General features: G+C 41.5%; 1 protein-coding gene across 3 annotated transcripts in view; it reads right to left on the bottom strand.

The window, feature by feature from the left end:
* GNA13 (G protein subunit alpha 13) overlaps positions 1-18026 on the bottom strand; it is a 41235-nt gene extending 23209 nt beyond the window's left edge. For 2 of the 3 annotated variants that reach the window (XM_021678522.2, XM_044921588.1), the window contains exons 1-2: positions 17557-18026; positions 14432-14658 (exon numbers count right to left, since the gene is read on the bottom strand). In XM_021678522.2, the coding sequence (XP_021534197.1) occupies positions 14432-14658; positions 17557-17839 (510 nt within the window). In that variant the 5' untranslated portion in view covers positions 17840-18026. Of the gene's footprint in view, positions 1-14431; positions 14659-17101; positions 17179-17556 lie in introns of those variants that run through there. The other variant, XM_021678523.2, reaches the window with a different exon arrangement.
* Between the last annotated feature and the right edge of the window lie 515 nt (positions 18027-18541).

The following is an 18541-nucleotide window of genomic DNA, read 5'->3' as shown; positions in this document are numbered from 1 at the left end:
AGTAATTTAAACCCTGCAAATATCATGGTGAAGCCATATCTAAATAAGGAGACTTCAGGGCAATATTCTATGAATAGACTTTGAGCAATATAAGCCTTTCCACCTAGCATTTACTTATGTAAGTTTACAGTAAGAATCAAATGCCAAATATAAATAAGGTACAAAACGGAAAAATTTGGGGTTAAAGCTCGTTAATGAATCAAGACTCTTTATTTCAATCTAAGGATGTGGCTAATAACAAAGGCGGAAGATAATATTTTTTTTATTATTTAAAGACTCAATTTCCCATCTTATTTGTCCTTTCTCTATTCTCTTCACATATTCACATGAAAATATGAAAGTTACCATGATACTACTCTGCTCATGCTATTTATCTGAAATCTAAGATTCTAACATTATACTTAATTTCTTAAAGGCAGTAAACATAAAACCTGGCCTAATTATATTTTAAGAGTTTGTTCATAGCTTTGGAGATGACAATGAAGTAAGAAGAGCTTGAAACCATCGTATTTCAAATATCTGAAATACACTCTCTCTCTAAAGGGTTCCATGTCTTTCCCTCCATTAATCTTTTTCTTCAAACTAAAACATGACAAAGAGGCTGGCTAGCTTTACACGCAGTGTAGGCACACACACAAAACCCTTCCCCTGGTTCTCAGAGCTGGCCATGGGCGGGCTCACCTCTTCTCTCCTTCAGTGTCCTTCTAACATTCTCCTTTCGCCTGTTCTTCACAAAGGAACTATTATTCCTATCTTTGAAATGACCTACTCTTTTTCAAAAAAATGGCTTTCCCTATTCATTTTTCTCTGGAAAAAAGCATTATAAAGTATTGATGTGATACACAGCACGCTTGGAATGAGGGTCATAATGACATCATTCTTTATTATGAAAGCATACCTAAAGTACTATCACTCGTGCATGTTTGGTTCAGGAGGAACAAGACAGTATTTACTTATATTAGAAATATATAAGCTATTGTTCTTTGTCAAAGGAAAACAGGTCAATATTCAGTGGACTCCAACTGAATGCATTTTCAAATTCTGGCCAGCATTTTCCATGTGTACCACTTAAAACTTCCAAAAGAGCCAAAAATTAGTCAGTTACATTAAAAACCACCCCAGTACTCGAAAACATTTTTTCAAAGTAAATACTTTTCCAGACTAATCTAAGATAGTTTATAATAGCCTTAATAGAATTTCTCCAAAAAAGTTTTGTCTAATTTAGGCAATTAATTTCCATGTTGCCTGCATATAAGCTGTAAAAACAAACTAGTGCACAAGATTAAAAATAAGAAATTTTTGGACCGAACTAAGCTATCACTTTATTTTGTAAACTGCCCCTTCCTTGCCATTGCTCACAAATTAGTAAGTTCCTTTTTACAACCAGTTTTTCAATGAGACTTATCACCAAAATAAATTTAAGGCTAATGATCATAGTTTTCTAAGAGTATTCCTGTAGTCTAACCAAATTCCAATTCACACGTAACACACGTATAATGCAGTTTAGTAATTCTCCTACTACAGAAATCACAAAAAAGAACCTTACTTTTACTAGAACATTTCATCCTGAAGAAAGACAAAAGTTTAGCCATACATTTACTAAGTACTTATAGATACATATGTATCTTCTACTTATGTGCACGTACCTAACACATACAAGCTGTTCAATTTTGTTATCTTAAGGATCAATTATTCTCTAAACCCTACATAAGAACTACAGCCCCTTCTTTAAAATAATACAGGTTTCAGAGTGGAGGTCAGCATTCCTTTTTAAAATCATCCCTCAAAAATTAAACACAGATTTTAATTTTTTTAAAGATTTTATTTATGTATTTGAGAGAGAGAGAGCGCGAGCACAAGCAGGGGGAGGGGCAGAAGGAGAGGGAGAAGCAGGCTCCCTGCTGAGCAGGGAGCTGGACCAGGGGCTCGATCCCAGGAAGCTGGGATCATGACCTGAGCCGAAGGCAGACGCTTAACTGACTGAGCCACCCAGGTGCCCCTAAATACAGATTTTAAATGTGAAGAAGCAGTTTAATATGGCAGAGACGGAGGGCTAGATCCGACATTGTATATAATGCTGTTCAACTGGGTAGCAACATGGTAAAATTTAGCCCATATTCCATGTTACCATTTAGCACCACCACCTTTTGTTCATAAAAAAAATATATACGGGAAAAAATTTTACATTTAAGTTAAAAATTCACATCCATTTCTAGAAGAATGCCTTACCAGTTCTCTGAGAAAATCACCTCCTCCAGGAAATGTTAACATTGCAACATTAAATGAACAGGACATTAAAACTGTACAGAAAGTACAGAAAAGTTTATCTCCACCTCCAATACTATATTCAAATTCTGCATGGAGCACTGGGTGTTATGCACAAACAATGAATCATGGAACACTACATCAAAAACTAATGATGTAATGTATGGTGATTAACATAACAATAAAAATTAAAAACAAAAAAAAACAAAAAAAATATCAGAAGGAAATATACCAAAATGTCAACAAAGATGTCTTAAAATAGTGGTTAGGGCTAGCTGGATGATTTTCTACAATGGACATATATGTTTTAAAATTTAAACTTTAAAAAAAGCTAGTTTGGATTCTGGAGCCTGTAAATAATTTCCTCAAAAAACAAAAACAAAATGACTTTCCTATTTTTCAGTTTCCACCTAATGATTATACTAAAGAGCTTAGAGTTTTGAGCTCTGAAAAAATTCTTCGAAGTTAAAATACTTTTTTGAAAAGGATCAATCATGTACAATCCCGATAACATATAAAGAAACATCAAGTTTTGCCAGAACTAGAATCTTCAGAACTTTTTTTTTTTATCAAAAAGAGATGACCTCAATTGTTAAAAAAAAAAAAAAAGGAAAAAAGAATAGTCTTCCAACACAGGACATACTTCCCAAATACAGTTTCAATTCCCCTGCTATCTAAATAGAGGGGCCTGTAAGAGTCCTTGTGAATGCACACCAGATGGAAAGTTCTGTTCTATGATGATGTGCTACACAATGCATCTTGAAATCCCCACAACTCAAAAATTATGCAATAATTGTAACATTAATTAACAATCAATATTAATAAAGAAATTCTATGCCTAAAATCACACAGCTGATGAGAGGAAAATCCTGATCACTTTATTCCATTTTAGTGTTCAATCCATCATCCCAAATTCTCTTGTCAACAGAGAAGCTCCACACAGCCTACAAGAGCATTAACTACCTTTCCTTTCCCCAGATCCAATCAGTCATGTCAGACAGCAAAGCAATGCAACCTGTGAATGTTTCTAAATACCGATGAATGTGAGAAATAGTTCAAAATTTATACTGGCCTATCAGTTCCTGTTTCCAAATCACTGTTCAGTTAATTATATTATTAAGGGATGCAGGAAAGCATGGTAGTGAGTATCAGACATGGGCAATGGAGTCATACAGCCCTGACTTTGAATAGTGGCTCTAATCAAAACTAGCTGTGACCGTAACCTCTATGGACCTATGTTTTATATACAAAATAAAGTGGACTGGACCCACTAAGGTCTTTTCTAGGTTAGTAAACACTTAGTGATTCTGCCTATGCTTGGCAGGAAAGCAGCAAATGCAGTACACTACAGCATTTCCCATCTCACTGACAACCACCGTGGGTTGACTCTGGCTCCCACCAGATTGAGAGCCCCCATTAAGGCAGCCAGACATGCAGTTCTTGAGTCCCCAGGGCCTACTCAGTCCAGAACATAGGTGTGGGCAGGTATTCAATACATGTCTGCTGAAGGAACAAAGGAATGAACGTGTTTAACTGATCAAGTTATTGCGCTCACTAAACAGAAAATGGTCATAAGTAAAACAATCAAGTACAAAATGAAAAACTCTTCTGTGTTTGCCTGGCCTAACGTTAACAGCATCACTACCTGGTATGAACTCTGCTTCTGAGACAGTGAGATTCAAAGAAATTGGTTAATATAAACACAATGTCCTCTTGAACTCTGAAAAGGCTTGAAAAAAACCCAACCTACCAAGCCAGGTGGTACTGCAAAAGGGAAATGAGAACAGTCAGATTAATCTCAACTGAATCTTCTCTACTTCCTCACCTCTCTTCCCTCTTCGAGCCCTGCCAGCCAGGCTTCCCCCTTACCAGGTCACCTGCCGCAGTCAGCAACAACCTTCCTGTTGCCAAAATCAAGGAACACGTCAGTCTTCGCCTTACTACACCTCAGTGTTGTGCGGCACCACTGTCCACTTGTTTCTTCTCCAAAACGCTTCTCTGGCCCCCATGGTACTACACGTTCCTGAAATTCTCTTACCCTTTGGCCATGTCTGCCAGCATCCCCTTCTCTGAATGTTCTCAAGCACTCTGAAGGTCCCTAAAGACTCGATCCTGAGCCCTATTCGGTCTGAAGTTTCCTAAAGACTCCACCCTGAGTCCTATTCTCTTTTACACCCTCCCCCTGAGTAAATGTACACATTCTATAGACTTTAAATATCACCTGAATACAAGTTACTCCTGAATTTCTACCTACAGCCCAAAGCTCCGTTCTGGATTCCAGACTCATGTATCAAACTGTCTACTTGATTCCATCTATATGTCTCACAGAGATCTCTACCTAGTATGTCCAAACTAAAGTCTTCATCTTCCCCCTCAAATCTCTCTCACACAATCTTTCCATTTCAGCAAAAAGCACCACCATCCACCTAGTCATTAAAATCAGAAGCCGAGTCTCTCTTAACGTCTGCTTCCCCCTCACTCCTCTCATCTCCAATCTGTCAGATCCCCATGATTCTCCCTACAAAGTGCATCCTGAAGCCACCAGTCTCGTCTCCATCTTCACAGTGACCACCTGACAAGCTGTTCCTTCTGCAAGAGTCTCCTCACCCCGGAACCGCTTAGCATCCAGGGGTTCTCGACAACTATTTGCTGACTGACCACCGCTCTTCTCATTTGCCCCAATTTCCACACTCCAGCAAGCTTTTCCCCACCTACGTCCTGCACACATGGTACTCCTTCTGCTGAACCTTACTTCTCTTCACCTGGCTGACCCTTTCTCACCCACAGGGTCCTAACTTACAGGTCACCTCCTCAGACCATCCTCTTGTTCCCTCACGGCTTCCTTTTCTTGTCCTTCAGAACATTTACCACGTGTAATTAGTTATCTGTTTGCCTATTAATGTAGGTTCCTCCAACTAGCAAGATCAATGAGAACAGAGATTGTTCTCATTTGCTTCACTAGCAAATATCCAGCCTGCTCATGAGTAGGTGTTCAATAACATGTTACTGAATGGCTGCTGAGAGCTGCCAGTTAACTGTGATCAGACTTGTTAAAGAACAGATCTCCTGAAATCTGCTACTCAAGGCCTTCTTGCCCACATTGTCTTTTTTGTTTGCTCTTTACTTTTCCTATTTGAGAAAAGAATTCAGATTATCATAATGAAAATGGATACTAAGAATAATGCTCTAAACCTTAATACTTGCACTTAGTACAAAACATAATTACATATAAAAATATAAGATGAAGGGCGCCTGGCTGGCTCATCAGAAGAGCACATGACTCTTGACCTCGGGGACGTGAGTTCAAGCCCCACACTGGCTGTAGAGATCACTTAAAAAAAAAAAAAAAAAAAAAAGAACATATATATTCCCTTCAAAAGAATGCATTTCTGTAGAATTAAAGTTTAAAACAAAACAAAACAAAGAGCCTTCTTTTTCAAAACAAAGGTATCTTACATTATGGCCCAATGTGCAAAATGCTATTTAACAGGTAAAAATCTTGGTTTCTTACTAAGTTGTAACACCAACCTTAAAACTGGTTGCAACATTTGATCATAAGATAATTTTAAAAAGTCAAGGAAAAAATTAAGCAAGTACGTATAATTCTCCTTGCCCAATTAAAGAACTGAAATGTGTGACATCTATATGGTATAAAGTCCCTACAATTTTTGAAGCTGTAGTTAACAAACAAGAATACTTTTACTGCAAACGTAGCAGGTAACAGTTAAAAAGAGCAAATCATTAGTATGGCAATATTTTAACTCAACAGGCTAAATCACGTTACTCTCTTTTAAGTATTTAAACTAGGATGAATAGTATTTGCAGCTTTGTGAATATACAGCATTCACTTATTTAGGCTTTTAAAAATCAATAAATAGGAATTTAGGGACCATCTTACATGGGAACAGCAATTTATCTAAAGCATGATCTTCTCATTTGTGAGGCCTCCTGTAACTCAAAGTGGGCCTGGCAATAACTTGTGACTCTCTAGCAACTAGGAAAACCTAGCAGCTTACATTTTTCTTTTACTTAGTATCAATAAGCGGATATAACCGCACTGCACATCATGAGGTCTAAATGAAAATCACACAATGATGTACGATGACAAACCCTCCTATTAGGCAGTTTGTCTTGTTTAACAGAAAATAATTCTTAAAAAGATTATCCAGGGAGTAAGAGTAATCAGGATACTGAAAAGGAAAGTGAAAGTCTCTCACACCAATAATTCATTAGTCCAGCTCTTTTAACCCTTCTAGAAGGGTGAGAAGAAAAAATGTCCTACTAACAGGCTAAATGCGGCTGCTCCAGCTCAAGAAACCCAAAGACACTATTATATTTTAGCCATAGAAGAGTTTTGTTTGTTGGCTAACATGGTTTTTAAATGCCAAAATCAGTAAAATGTTTTTTTTCTTTAGGGGAGCAAATTTGAAATGTGTTTATTTTGCTCCATGAGAAAACGGAGGCATTTCTCTGTTAGACTAGTGCTTTTATTTGGTTTTTATGCAAAATGATCAGAAGTTATAAAATCTCACAAAAAGTAACATGAAATCTTAAAAAAAAATCATTCTGTATTTTGTAAGGAATTTTTTTTACCTTGGAAAAGCAGCCCAAATACCCTCTTCGACCTGCATACCTGCAAAGCCTCGAGAGGGAGCGAGCATCTGTGTGGGGGTGGAGGGTCACCACAGAGATGGAGCAGGGAGGCACGCGCCGTGGGAGGGGCAGAGCACCTGCACCTCTGCCGAAGGCTATCCTACCGTACAGCCAGCAGGAAGATAAGGATTTGGTTAATTCAGCCTACACATCAGATTAAAGACCAAGCGAAGTGGTATGAGAAGGCAACAAGAACCAATACCGCAACACAGAGGAGCTCAATTCTCTCCTGGATGTTCTACCTTCAGTAGAGACAACATATGGTGTAATGAGAATATGAGTCATATTCTGCATTTTTTAGAATTCAGGATTTTTATATCGGTAATCAAGTTCAGAGAGTGAATCAAATCAATGCTTACAGGGCTTTATTCTGTTAAAAAGCTACTTATGGTTGATGCGCGTATGGCTTATTAGGGATATTAACGGCTAATGTTAATAATACGGTTAATATGGGTCAGGCACTGTGCCACAGGCTTATTTTATATGGATGACCTCATGCAATTGCTACAACAACTAATAATAGATCTTCAGATAGTTCCCCTTTTACAATTTCAGAACAGAAAGGCTGAGGGACTGGCTCAAGCTCACACAGTGAAGGGCAGAGCAAGGACACAAGTTCTAGCTAGTTATCTAGTCCCACGTCATCCCACTGCACAGCAGATAACCACATCGAAGCTGAACGTCATCACATTAAAACCAAATAAATCAATGACTTTGAATATGGTTATTTTCTAGTTTGCTTGGAAGGCACAACATTTCATGTAGCAAAACCAAGTCTTATGACTTAGACCTAAAGCCAAAATAAATCAATGAAGAGTGATTCTACTACTAGTTTTCTGCATCTCTTCTATAATAGTTGGGGGTGAAACAGTTCACCCACTGCACTGATTTAAAAATCTTTTTTATTCATTTTGCCAAGAGAAGAGAGAGGTTAAACTAGAAAGATTAAGATAAACAACTACTATCACTGCAACAGATTGGTAACTTTAGCCAAGGCCACTAAAGTCCTTGATCCCTATCAGTCCATTCTAATAATGCTCTGCTAATGTGGATGTAACAAATTCTCTTGAAAAAAAGCATCTTGTAAAAAAATATGTTCACAATAATGACGAAAGTGAACTCTATCATACAGCTGGAAAATAACAAAGTACTTTCAAACAAGGAAATAAAAATAATTGTCAACTTCCAGAAATATGCACTTAAAAAAAAATAGGCAGTTTCTAACTGGAACAAAAACTTACGACAAACTGCAATCTGGAATGCTCACAAGCAATATAAAAACTGTGACAGCTACATGAGAAACACTGCAAAGAGCTCATAAAATAACAGAATACAAAGGTTCTGACAGCCGCTTCTTCACACCAAGTGCAAAGCTGGGCAACTATATGCCAGACGGGCCAATTTCCAAATGACACATGCCTAGAAAAATATATAGCTGCCTGTCAGATAATAGGCAGCTGTCATTAAACTTTTATTTTTCAGGGCACACATTACAAACCATGTTCACTGATGGGACATCAGGTGAGGATCACTAGTACAGTTTTCAAGGAGGTGAAGATTCAAACCACCTTTATCATGATGAATGGTGGTTAGGATGAACTGTGCCACTAAGTAAGTAAGTCTACCATCAAATGTCATTTAAGATTTATATCATAACTATAATCTAAATTAATAAAGAAGGAACGGCACAAGGACATTATGAAAGTTCAGAACAGAAGAAATGTGTAACCACCAGTGCAATGCCATGTATTCTTAACAAAACCTTACACATATTTAAAATAATGTGCTAGAACTTTCCAGGGGAGTGTTAATTATTTGTGTGCATGGGTGTTGGCCAGAAGAGGCTGGGCATGAAAGGAAAAGAACACTCCACGGCTGTAATGCTCGAGTGCTCCACAATGGTTCACTGACCAGCGCTGTGGACCAGGAGTCAGCAGACCAGGGTTCCAGTGTCTAGTCTATCCTTTCGCTAGCTGTGATCTGAAGCATCAAGACACCTCTCTGCCTCTGAATTTTTTCATCTGTGAAATGGAGACAATAGCATGTATTTCATTCCTCTCACAGCGTTTTTAAAGGATTATACGGTAATATATGTGGATAGGGCTCTGAAAAGTACAAAGTGATTTTTATAAAACATAAGGTATTTAAAAGTGATGTAATCATGAGCCCCTGCATCAGTTTTCTGGAGAAAGAAACAGGCACCTGTTCTGGGCTAATATGACTCGGTGTCCCAGTTTGGTTGGGCTGCTGCCATCTGTGAACGATGAACAGGGAACATTCAATCCAGGGAGGCCTTCGGCAATTACGGTTTTCTTAAACTAGAGGCCACAAGCATTTCTCCCGGGCTAGGTCCACTCTAGTAAGGAATTCTGAAACTAAAAATCTAGTTTTCATAACAAAACCGTTTCCTTGCTTCATCCCTTAGTTGTTTAATGAACATTTTCAGAGCAGCATAAATTACTATACCACTAGCTTTATTTAGCAGTAAAAATAAAGCAGCACAGTAGTTTACAACACCCCTGCAGCACCTAGAGCCCAGACATCCCATAGCTAGTTAAGCTTTCACCAAAAAAAATAAAATAAAAAAGATATAAACACGAACACACCGACATAATACATCAAGAAATACATACCCATGTAAATGCACACACACACACACACACACAATCTCACAAAGTTGTATTAAAACCATAAGCACATGCCAAAGCATCCTCTCTGTTTTTAATGTACAGTGTTATAGCTCTGGGTTTCTAAGATTTGGATAAAACGGAACCACTGTCATCTGATCAAATTCACCAAAAGGCAATTCGATCTGTAGAGACCTAAATTTTAAAATCTCTGCAGTTATATATAATCTTTTCGTTATATATGCTCAAATGTTTTACCATAACCCTAGAATCAAGAGACAATAGGTTTTTTGCAACTTGAAGTCAAAGTCCTATTCTGATTTTTTTCAAAGAGAAAATAGACCAATTCCTTCTCCAACAGAAACATATTTTGCCACTGAAAGTAGTAACTGATTCACTTTTTAAAGCCAATCCAAATTAGAATTAAAGAATAAACCAATGTCTCTAATTCTATAGCATTTCAGATCTTTTTTTTTTTTTTTAAGATTTTATTTATTTATTTGGCAGAGAGAGACACAGCGAGAGGGAACGCAAGCAGGGGGAGTGGGAGAGGGAGAAGCAGGCTTCCCGCGGAGCAGGGAGCCCGACGCGGGGCTCGATCCCAGGACCCTGGGTTCATGACCTGAGCCGAAGGCAGACGCTTAACGCCTAAGCCACCCAGGAGCCCCATTTAAAATCTATTTTGCAGGACAAATAAAGAAATAAATATTTCAGTCCACACTGAAGTTCCTATTTTACTTAGTGCTCAGCTCTTTATAGGTCAATGAATGAGGCTAAATAGTTACTCTGTTGCCCAGACTGAGAGCAGCTCTGTCTTAATGGATAAACTACCTCATCAGCTTGGAGAAGTGTAGCGATCATCCAGCACAAACTGTACTACTTGAATAAGAAAAATTAAATCTAACTAAAGGTACCACGATAACAATGAAAATAACTTTGGTTTCAGGCACTGCGAAAAAAGACTGGTCATTACAGGAAGTTGTATTAACGCTGACAAGTTAAAGTGTTTATAGAAATTAGGAAGCTCTGGAGTGTCCCTCCCAGTCACAAACTTTCCTATCCTATTTAACCAGTCCTGTTAACGTTGCTTCTATTTCTGAAAAACTAACTGTATATTAAACATCCCAAAAAATTAACTGACAGTGATTCCTGGCCATTTTGTTAGTTCTGCTCTGTATCTGCAGTTGTATCACTTTCCAGCCAAGCCCTGACTCCCATCTCTAGTCATCGAAGTCACCAAATTCCCCAACTACAGTCACACAAGGTTTTCCAGAGCGGGTGTCTCCTTTGTGGAGTGGCAGGCCACAGTGAACGTACACACAGCTAAAGCTCAGCATCACAAATATTTAATCCAGTACGAAAAGAGACCGCTTCTGAGTATGTATTATCCTGTGAGCTCGTTTACAAGAATTAGAAAGGTACCTTAAAAGCTAGAAGAGCAGTGTAAATCTTAGATTTTTCTTTTTCCACAGTAAACTATTTAGCTTACCCATAATGAAACTAACCAGAAAAGGAAATGTTTGCCTTTGGGAACTTGGAAAAGAAAACATTCATGTTTGTACGCGAAGTTATTACTAACAAATGAATGGCTCACAAATGAAACCTACGCTGTGATACCACTACCCTATCCCTTTTGCCCCGAGGACTGATTGTAAGGCAGTTGTTCATCTTAAGCAAAAAAAGCCATAAGAAGGCTTAAAAACTGTTCCCACTTGTTTTTTGCATTTCAATCTGCATTAATAAAGTTAATAATCAATCATTAGTTGAAACAAAAAACGATGAACTTTATTTATCTGCTAACTCTTCCCTTTTCCCCCTGATGGTTTTACTTTTTCTATCCAAGTTTTAAGAATGTACACTGTTAAACATAAAAAGAATTATGACTGTAATACAAGGACTTCCCATCTCCTAGAAAATTAACAAACTAGCATACAGAAATGATTCCTATTTCCCAGAAGACACTTAATGTGGAATGTTTCTTTTTTTCTAGAAGAACCTTATAATTCAGAGTGTCTAAAAAATGAGGAAATAAAGTGTCAGGCTTATGCTAGTGAGCGAGAAAAAGACAAACAAGGCATACCAACGGAGCTTCTACTTTAGTGGGAGAACCAAACACAAGTGCAAACAAGTGGAGTACAGGTGACCAAAGGAGGGCCAGAAGCAAGCCCAGCAAGGAGGACAGGCAGGGAGCCACATTCCAGCCGGGAGAGCTGGAGAAAGCTCTGACCCTAAGGCACTGTCCCTCAGGGAGGCTGAGGAGCAAATTCATCCAAATCATCGATGACTATCTGTTACAAATACACAGCACTGGGTCCCATCCCAGATTCCTGAATCAGATCCTCTTGTGATGAGAGTCTGGAACTCCGCTTGTTTTTGTATTAAACAAGCATTCCAGTGAATCTGATGCAAGGGATCCATGGACCACATTTAGTCACATTGAAATGTGATTACCATTCTTCTAAGGTAAGGATAGGACCTACTGAATAGAGTAATGAAAAACCCTGACAGAAAGACCCTCTAAAGACAGCCACAGAAGCAGAGAATCAGGGTATGTGGAAACTGAGAGGCTATCGGGTGTGTGAAGTAGTCTAACGAATACATTATTGGAATTGTAGGTAAGTGAGGTAGTCTTGACTCAAATAAAGAGGTTGAACTCTGTTCTGGAGGTAATGGAGAATAAGCATAGCTTTTTGAACAAACCCATGTGGTGTTTGAACAAGATTACCTGGGAGTCCAAGCAAGAGCTACTAACACATTAATGGAAAGGGGGGAAGGAGGCAGTGGATGCAAGAGATTTGTCAAGGGTGGGAAAGACAGGACTTGGGAATTTGCTGTGTGTAGAGAAGAAAAGGAACTGAAGAGGACCATGAGGAAAATTTTAAATGAGCCAGGTGCCTTCTCAGTGTCTAACACTGTGCCAAGCCCACACAGCATCCAAAAGCACAGAGTCATTAATTCATTGTAACACCTGAATTCCTTCTGTATGTGACAGGCACCATTAACAATGCCAAGGATACACACAGGAAAAAAATTCCTGTCCTCCAGGAGTTTAAAATTATATCTCTCCCTGTTCCTCTTTTCTTCTGCCCCTACTTTTTATGAGGAAAAGTATTTCTGGAACTTGTCTCTCCTTGCGCTCAAAACCTTCTTTGCTCCTAAAGCATCAGCTGGGTCAAGTCAAGAACATGCCGGTCCTCACTCTGGTTTTGGCTGTTTGTTCTTAATGGCAAATACTCAGGAATGCTTTCTTCACTACGATGACATGACAGTCTTGATACAAAACTGTTAGGATGTAAATGTCCAAATTCAAGTGTCAGTGAGGCCCAACTTCAATTAAATGGACTTACAGGACTTTCCTACAGAAACCTTTAGAGTACAGCTGTTTATTTATTCATCCAGTCAATACGAACCGTATGCTTTTGCAGATGGATGTTTCTCCCCTGATCTGGAAGGATGAATAACGTCCTGAGAAACCTTAGAGTGCAAAGTGTGGTTTGTCAAGAAAATGAATTAAGAAGAAAGGAGAATAAGCAGCACTTAAAAACAAGAGGGAGGGTGACGAGAGACAAGAAGCGGTGTGTGGAGGAACTATCAGCTGTAAAATAAGAAATACTGACCAAAGGACAAAAATCAACCAGAAGTCTGAGAATTGGACAGAGGTCACTTGTCAAGTTGAATTCCTAATTATCAATATATAATGCTGCCAGCAACTCAATTTTAATAACATGAGATAGTCTTTGCCTTTCATTAATGGACAAATTACTTGACAAGATACACCAAAGAGGAGAACTATACAAGACAGTACGCAATCAAGTGCTACATTTGTATGGTGCCCGTCAGAGCCATAATTCAAAGTAAAGATTCAAAATTGGTTTTATAAAAAGCTGTCATGAACACGTTTCTAGAACTTTTAATAGCCAAGACTGTTTCTGAGTACAAACTGCAACGGCAAAGACTGCTGGCTGTGTACCATTTTGTAGCCACACCCATAAATGTGGATCACTTTAATGCCAGTGACATCATCAAACAACTTTCTAAGCAGTTTTACTTTCAACTGTCACTTTTTTTGGGATCATATTACAGTAAAACACTTCAAAACTGAACTACCTCCAAATTGCATACAGTGTAGATTGTTATCATTCCTGGGATCTTTTCGGTCTTCAGCAAAAAGAAACCCAAAATACAATCAAAGCATTCATGCAAAACATTTGATTTAAAAAAAACGATTTCAATCATTATTCGTGTATCTTTAACCTAGATCAGATCTTTTTTTCCCCACCTTCTCTACAGTGCTGTGTAATGGCTACAAATTACAGTAATCTAAGATTATTTTGTTTTTAAAGAAGAAACGTTTTATAAAATGTGCTTAGAAACCTTAGAAAAACACACAGAATGCAAGAACGACTTAAATGTTATCAAGGACTTTAATCTCTTTAGAAATTAATCTGTATCATAAAATGAGTACCTCAAAAGACTATATAAATGACACATCTGAACAACTAGGTGCAGTTACTGAGCTCTCAGCCTGAGAGTAAAGGATCAATTTTTTAGAAGGATGAATGTTGTTGCTGCAACTGAGGGGAAAGTATTTTCAAAAGTAGAATAAAATTAGGAGAAAGTACCTAAGAAAATCACTAACATCTTACTTACAAAAAGGAAAAATGACCAATTAAACATAACTGTTTCACCAAATCTAAGGGGTTTACCTTATTTTTATCTTGCTTCAGTAAGAAGCTCATCTATATAGCAATCCAAATTTCTGAGGCTAAAATTCTGGATAGATACATTTTAATGTGGAAGTCAGTGAAAAAAGGTATGTTAGAATCAGCTACTGGAAAATGTCCTTAAAATAAAATGACAACAATGTAAAAGAACAAATCTCTTACCAGTTGAAATTCTCGACGCCGGTCATAGGCATTCTGTATACCACTGTCTGCCCATAATGCTCTTATAACAGGGAGATATTGCAAAAAAACTCGAGTTTCCACCATTCCTTGGGACGCCATGGGGGACCGGGTGTCAAACGCCATCATCTTGTCTCCGTTGACTTGGTTTGAGTTATCTCCCCACGGAATATGAAGCTTCTCTCGAGCATCTACCAGCACCCTCATACCTTTGTTTAAAAAGAAAGAGAAAGGTGTGCTAGGAGCCATTAGATATTCTCATTGATTCTATTCCCGAATTATTTTCTGAAGCTTCTGAACTACTCCAGGCCCACCTCCTCCAAAACTGGAGACCAACATAGAAACAAACACCCATAACTTCTCAGAGCTTAAAAAAACTAACACTTGTTCACAGTCATAAAATTAGAGCCTTGAAAAGCAAATATTATTAACACAATTGCTCTTTCTGAAGGATTTTAACGTGTTCTAATTTATAAAATAACTTTCTATAAACTTTTAATAGAAGGTAGTCACAAGAGAACCAAAACCAGTGAAGGAAAAAAAAAAATCACGCTGCACAGGCCAATGTCCAGGCTCTGGAAAAACAGCTATAGCTAAGATTTTCTGAGCCCCTCAAAAAGACATTTATGAAATGCCAAGAGTCAAACATTATCACTCTGAGTTCGTTTGTTCCCTGAGCACCCAGCTTTACCCCAACACCGAGTGGTCTTTTTTTTTTTTAAAGATTTTATTTATGGGGCGCCTGGGTGGCTCAGTCGTTGAGCGTCTGCCTTCGGCTCAGGTCCTGGGATCGAGCCCCGCGTCGGGCTCCCTGCTCCGTGGGAAGCCTGCTTCTCCCTCTCCCACTGCCCCTGCTTGTGTTCCCTCTTGCGCTGTGTCTCTCTGTCAAATAAATAAAATCTTTAAAAAAATAAATAAATAAATAAAGATTTTATTTATTTGAGAGAGATCGCACAAGGGAGTAGAGGGGCAAGGGCGGGGGGAGAATCCCAAGCAGACTCCAAGCTGAATGTGGAGCCTGACTCAGGGTTGGATCTCACAACCTTGAGATCATGACCTGAGCCGAGAAAATCACGAGTCAGAGACTTAACCAACTAAACCACCCCGGTGCCCCAACACCAAGTCTTCTAAGAACACATTCAAAACTCAAAAACTCCCAAACCAAGCTTCAAATCAGTGTAGTCACAGGAAAGCCTTAGACTTCCCTAACAGGGAGGAAGAGCAACTGCAAAAAGTGTATAGAAACAGAGAATTCAACTCACAGAGATGAATTCAAACCCAGGATCTCTAATCACTAAACTGTTACCTTTGGTCCATCTTAATTAACAGTCACATGACTATTCAGGCAATTGTCTGGATGTTTTGCTGTCAATCTTCTGATGATGCCAACTCAAAAAGATAGAGGTCTAGTGACTTATTTCATCTCATAACCAGTGTTCAAAGTAAGTCTCACTTTGGACACAGTGCACAATAAGGACCAGGTGTTTACCTGGCTCACAATCAGTTAACATGCTGACTCTATTCATTGACATAATTCCTTAAGTTCAGCTGCATCACGATACAAAGGTACCTTCAATTAAGGACTGGCAAGGAGGAGCCCTAAGCCTTGAAAGAGACCTTAATTAGTTTTGTGCTAAACAGTAAGATGGGATAAATACACTGTTTTATACAGCTTAACTGTAGCAGTGCCAGGGCTCAGAGCTGGCTGGCTGTGATCTGTGAGCTCCTGGCCTAATGCTCTTCTCCCCTCATTACCCCAGGAGCCCCACCCCTGGCGGCGGGGGGGGGGGGGGTACTTTTCCTCAACTCAATCCTGGGAGCAAAAAAAAGTGATGAGAAGGAGTTGCTTAAGAACTTCCTGAACAAAAAATCCCCGTTAAAGAAACCCTGCTTGCAAATCTGCTGAAATCTGTAGCAAACCCCTGGACAACTGCTACCCAGATGGTGGTTTCCTGATGCACCTGAAGTACCAGGCACTGTATCTCCAATTTGCCAAAATGCCTTTTATAAATTAGAAAATGTTTGATACTAAGAAAAATGAACATAACCGTCACTGAAATAAGACCCATCTTCTCCAATTCTCTGAAAGCCCAGAAATAAAATTATTTTTGTATTTTTTACTTACAAACAGTTTAATTTTAAAAAAACACCGTCAAGTAGAAGCAGAGCCTACGATCCAAGCCAACAGTGATTCACCGACTCAACCTGTATAGGATCCGCATCAGTTTTTAGGCCAAAGATTCTTCACACCAACACACGATTTCATTTAAATAGTAGAGCAAGTGGTGGTACCCCACCCCACCCCACCCCACCCCAGTTATTAAGCCAAACGGAGAGAGGAACGTGTTGCATAGTGATTATAGGCAAAACATCCTGCCCAACCGTGACAATGGGGCGAAAAACCACTGATGCTAATTTTTTCAGACCAACTGTATGGGTCTACTCTTTCCTGATGCCAGCACAGAACACAGGACTCCCTGAAGTTGCATATCCTTGCCCAAAAGGGCCCAGGAACTGTCACCCTTCGCCCTTGACAAGCCTCAGGCAAAAGTTTCCTTACTGAGACGGTTCCGTAACTCCCTTGCTTAGGAGGCGGCCAAAGAAGCAAGGAGTTGGGAGCAGCCCCGACCCCATGTGACTCGGGTCACCCACCCCGGGCGGCGAGGTTGGGCAGGCAGCGCCGGGGCGGCGGATGGGGGTGTGGGTGCGGGATCAGCTCTCAGGTCTTCTGGCCTCGTCTGGAGGAAGGCAGGCGCGGTCACGTAGCACCCCGAGAAGCCCGGCTCGCCTCACTTCCCTCTCGGAGGGGACGAGGCCAGTGGCGACGGGAGGTATGAGGGGCCAGCCCTGACCCCCACTCAAACGGCAAGGGGGAAAGTGGGGCGCCCCCGGGCACCCTTTCCCCTACGGGGAGAGGGCACCCCGCGCAAGCAGGACCGCCGCCCGGGGCGCGCCCCCTTCCCGCCCTCCCGCCCGGGCCGGGTCCTCTTGCCAGGGACAGGAGCGAACGAGGGCGGTGCCCGGCCCCGCGCCGGCCGCCTCCGCCCCCCCCCGCCCCCACGCCCCGGCTCGGGCCCGCGGTCTCCGCTGCGACCCCCGCCCGGCACCTTTAATCACGTTGCTGTAGATGGTGGGGCGGAACTCCTCGCGCGCGCGCTGGTCGAAGTCCTGCCCGTGGATGATCCGCATCTGCTTCAGGAAGGTGGACTTGCCGCTCTCGCCCGCACCCAGCAGCAGGATCTTCACGAGCCGCTTCACGTAGGTCTTCTCCCGGGACAGGCATTTGTCGATCTCCTTGGACTTGCGCTGCTGCTCGGCCTCGCCGCTCGTCAGCACGCAGCCGGGGAAACACACGGACAGCACGGACCGCGACGGCAGGAAGTCCGCCATCTTGCCGCCGCCGCCGCCGCCTCGGCGGGCCCCTCCGGCTCCCTCCACCTCCTCCTCGGGCGGCGGGCGGCTCCTGCAACGAGGCTCGAGGGCGGGGAGCGCTGCGGCGGCCCGAGCGCGCCCGCGGAGGGAGGGAACCAGAGAGGTGACTCGCAGGGCGGGCCGGGCAGGGCGGGCCGGGCGAGCCAGGGAGGGAGGGAAGGAGGGCGGGCCCAGGAGGGGCGGTGGCCCCCGGGCGTGCGCGCGCCCGCCGCCTCCCGGGAACGCGCACGCACGCCGGGGCCGCTTTCCAGCCTCCCGGGTTTCCACGAGTCACGCTCTAGTCCGGGCGCCGGCGGCCGCCGCCCGGCGCGCGCGCGCGCGGGGCTGGGGGGGCGGGGGGCGGTCCAGCTGGGAATGGTCACGTGGTCTCCGGGCGGTCCGGGCGCGCGCTGGCGGAGCCCGACTTTCTGTTTCCCTTTAATTAGCTGCTCCCACTGACGGGCAGATGACTACTTCCCGGAACCCTGGAGGCCCGAGACCAGGTCCAAGGCACTGCTCTTTGGGCTTTCCTACCGCTCTCAACGCTCTTACTCCTGGGTGATGTGCCCGCCGCCTGCTGTCACCGTTCGCGCGCCTAATTTCGAGGCCCTTGGCTCAAGCGTTATTCAGACCGCGGGCGCGAGTCTGGAAGGTTTTAGTGCATTTTCTTAGGTGGTTTCT

The sequence above is a fragment of the Neomonachus schauinslandi genome, chromosome 15 (assembly GCF_002201575.2).
Source record: "Neomonachus schauinslandi chromosome 15, ASM220157v2, whole genome shotgun sequence".
In the NCBI taxonomy this organism is placed as follows: Eukaryota; Metazoa; Chordata; class Mammalia; order Carnivora; family Phocidae; genus Neomonachus; species Neomonachus schauinslandi.
This window is presented reverse-complemented; position numbering and strand designations above follow the sequence as displayed.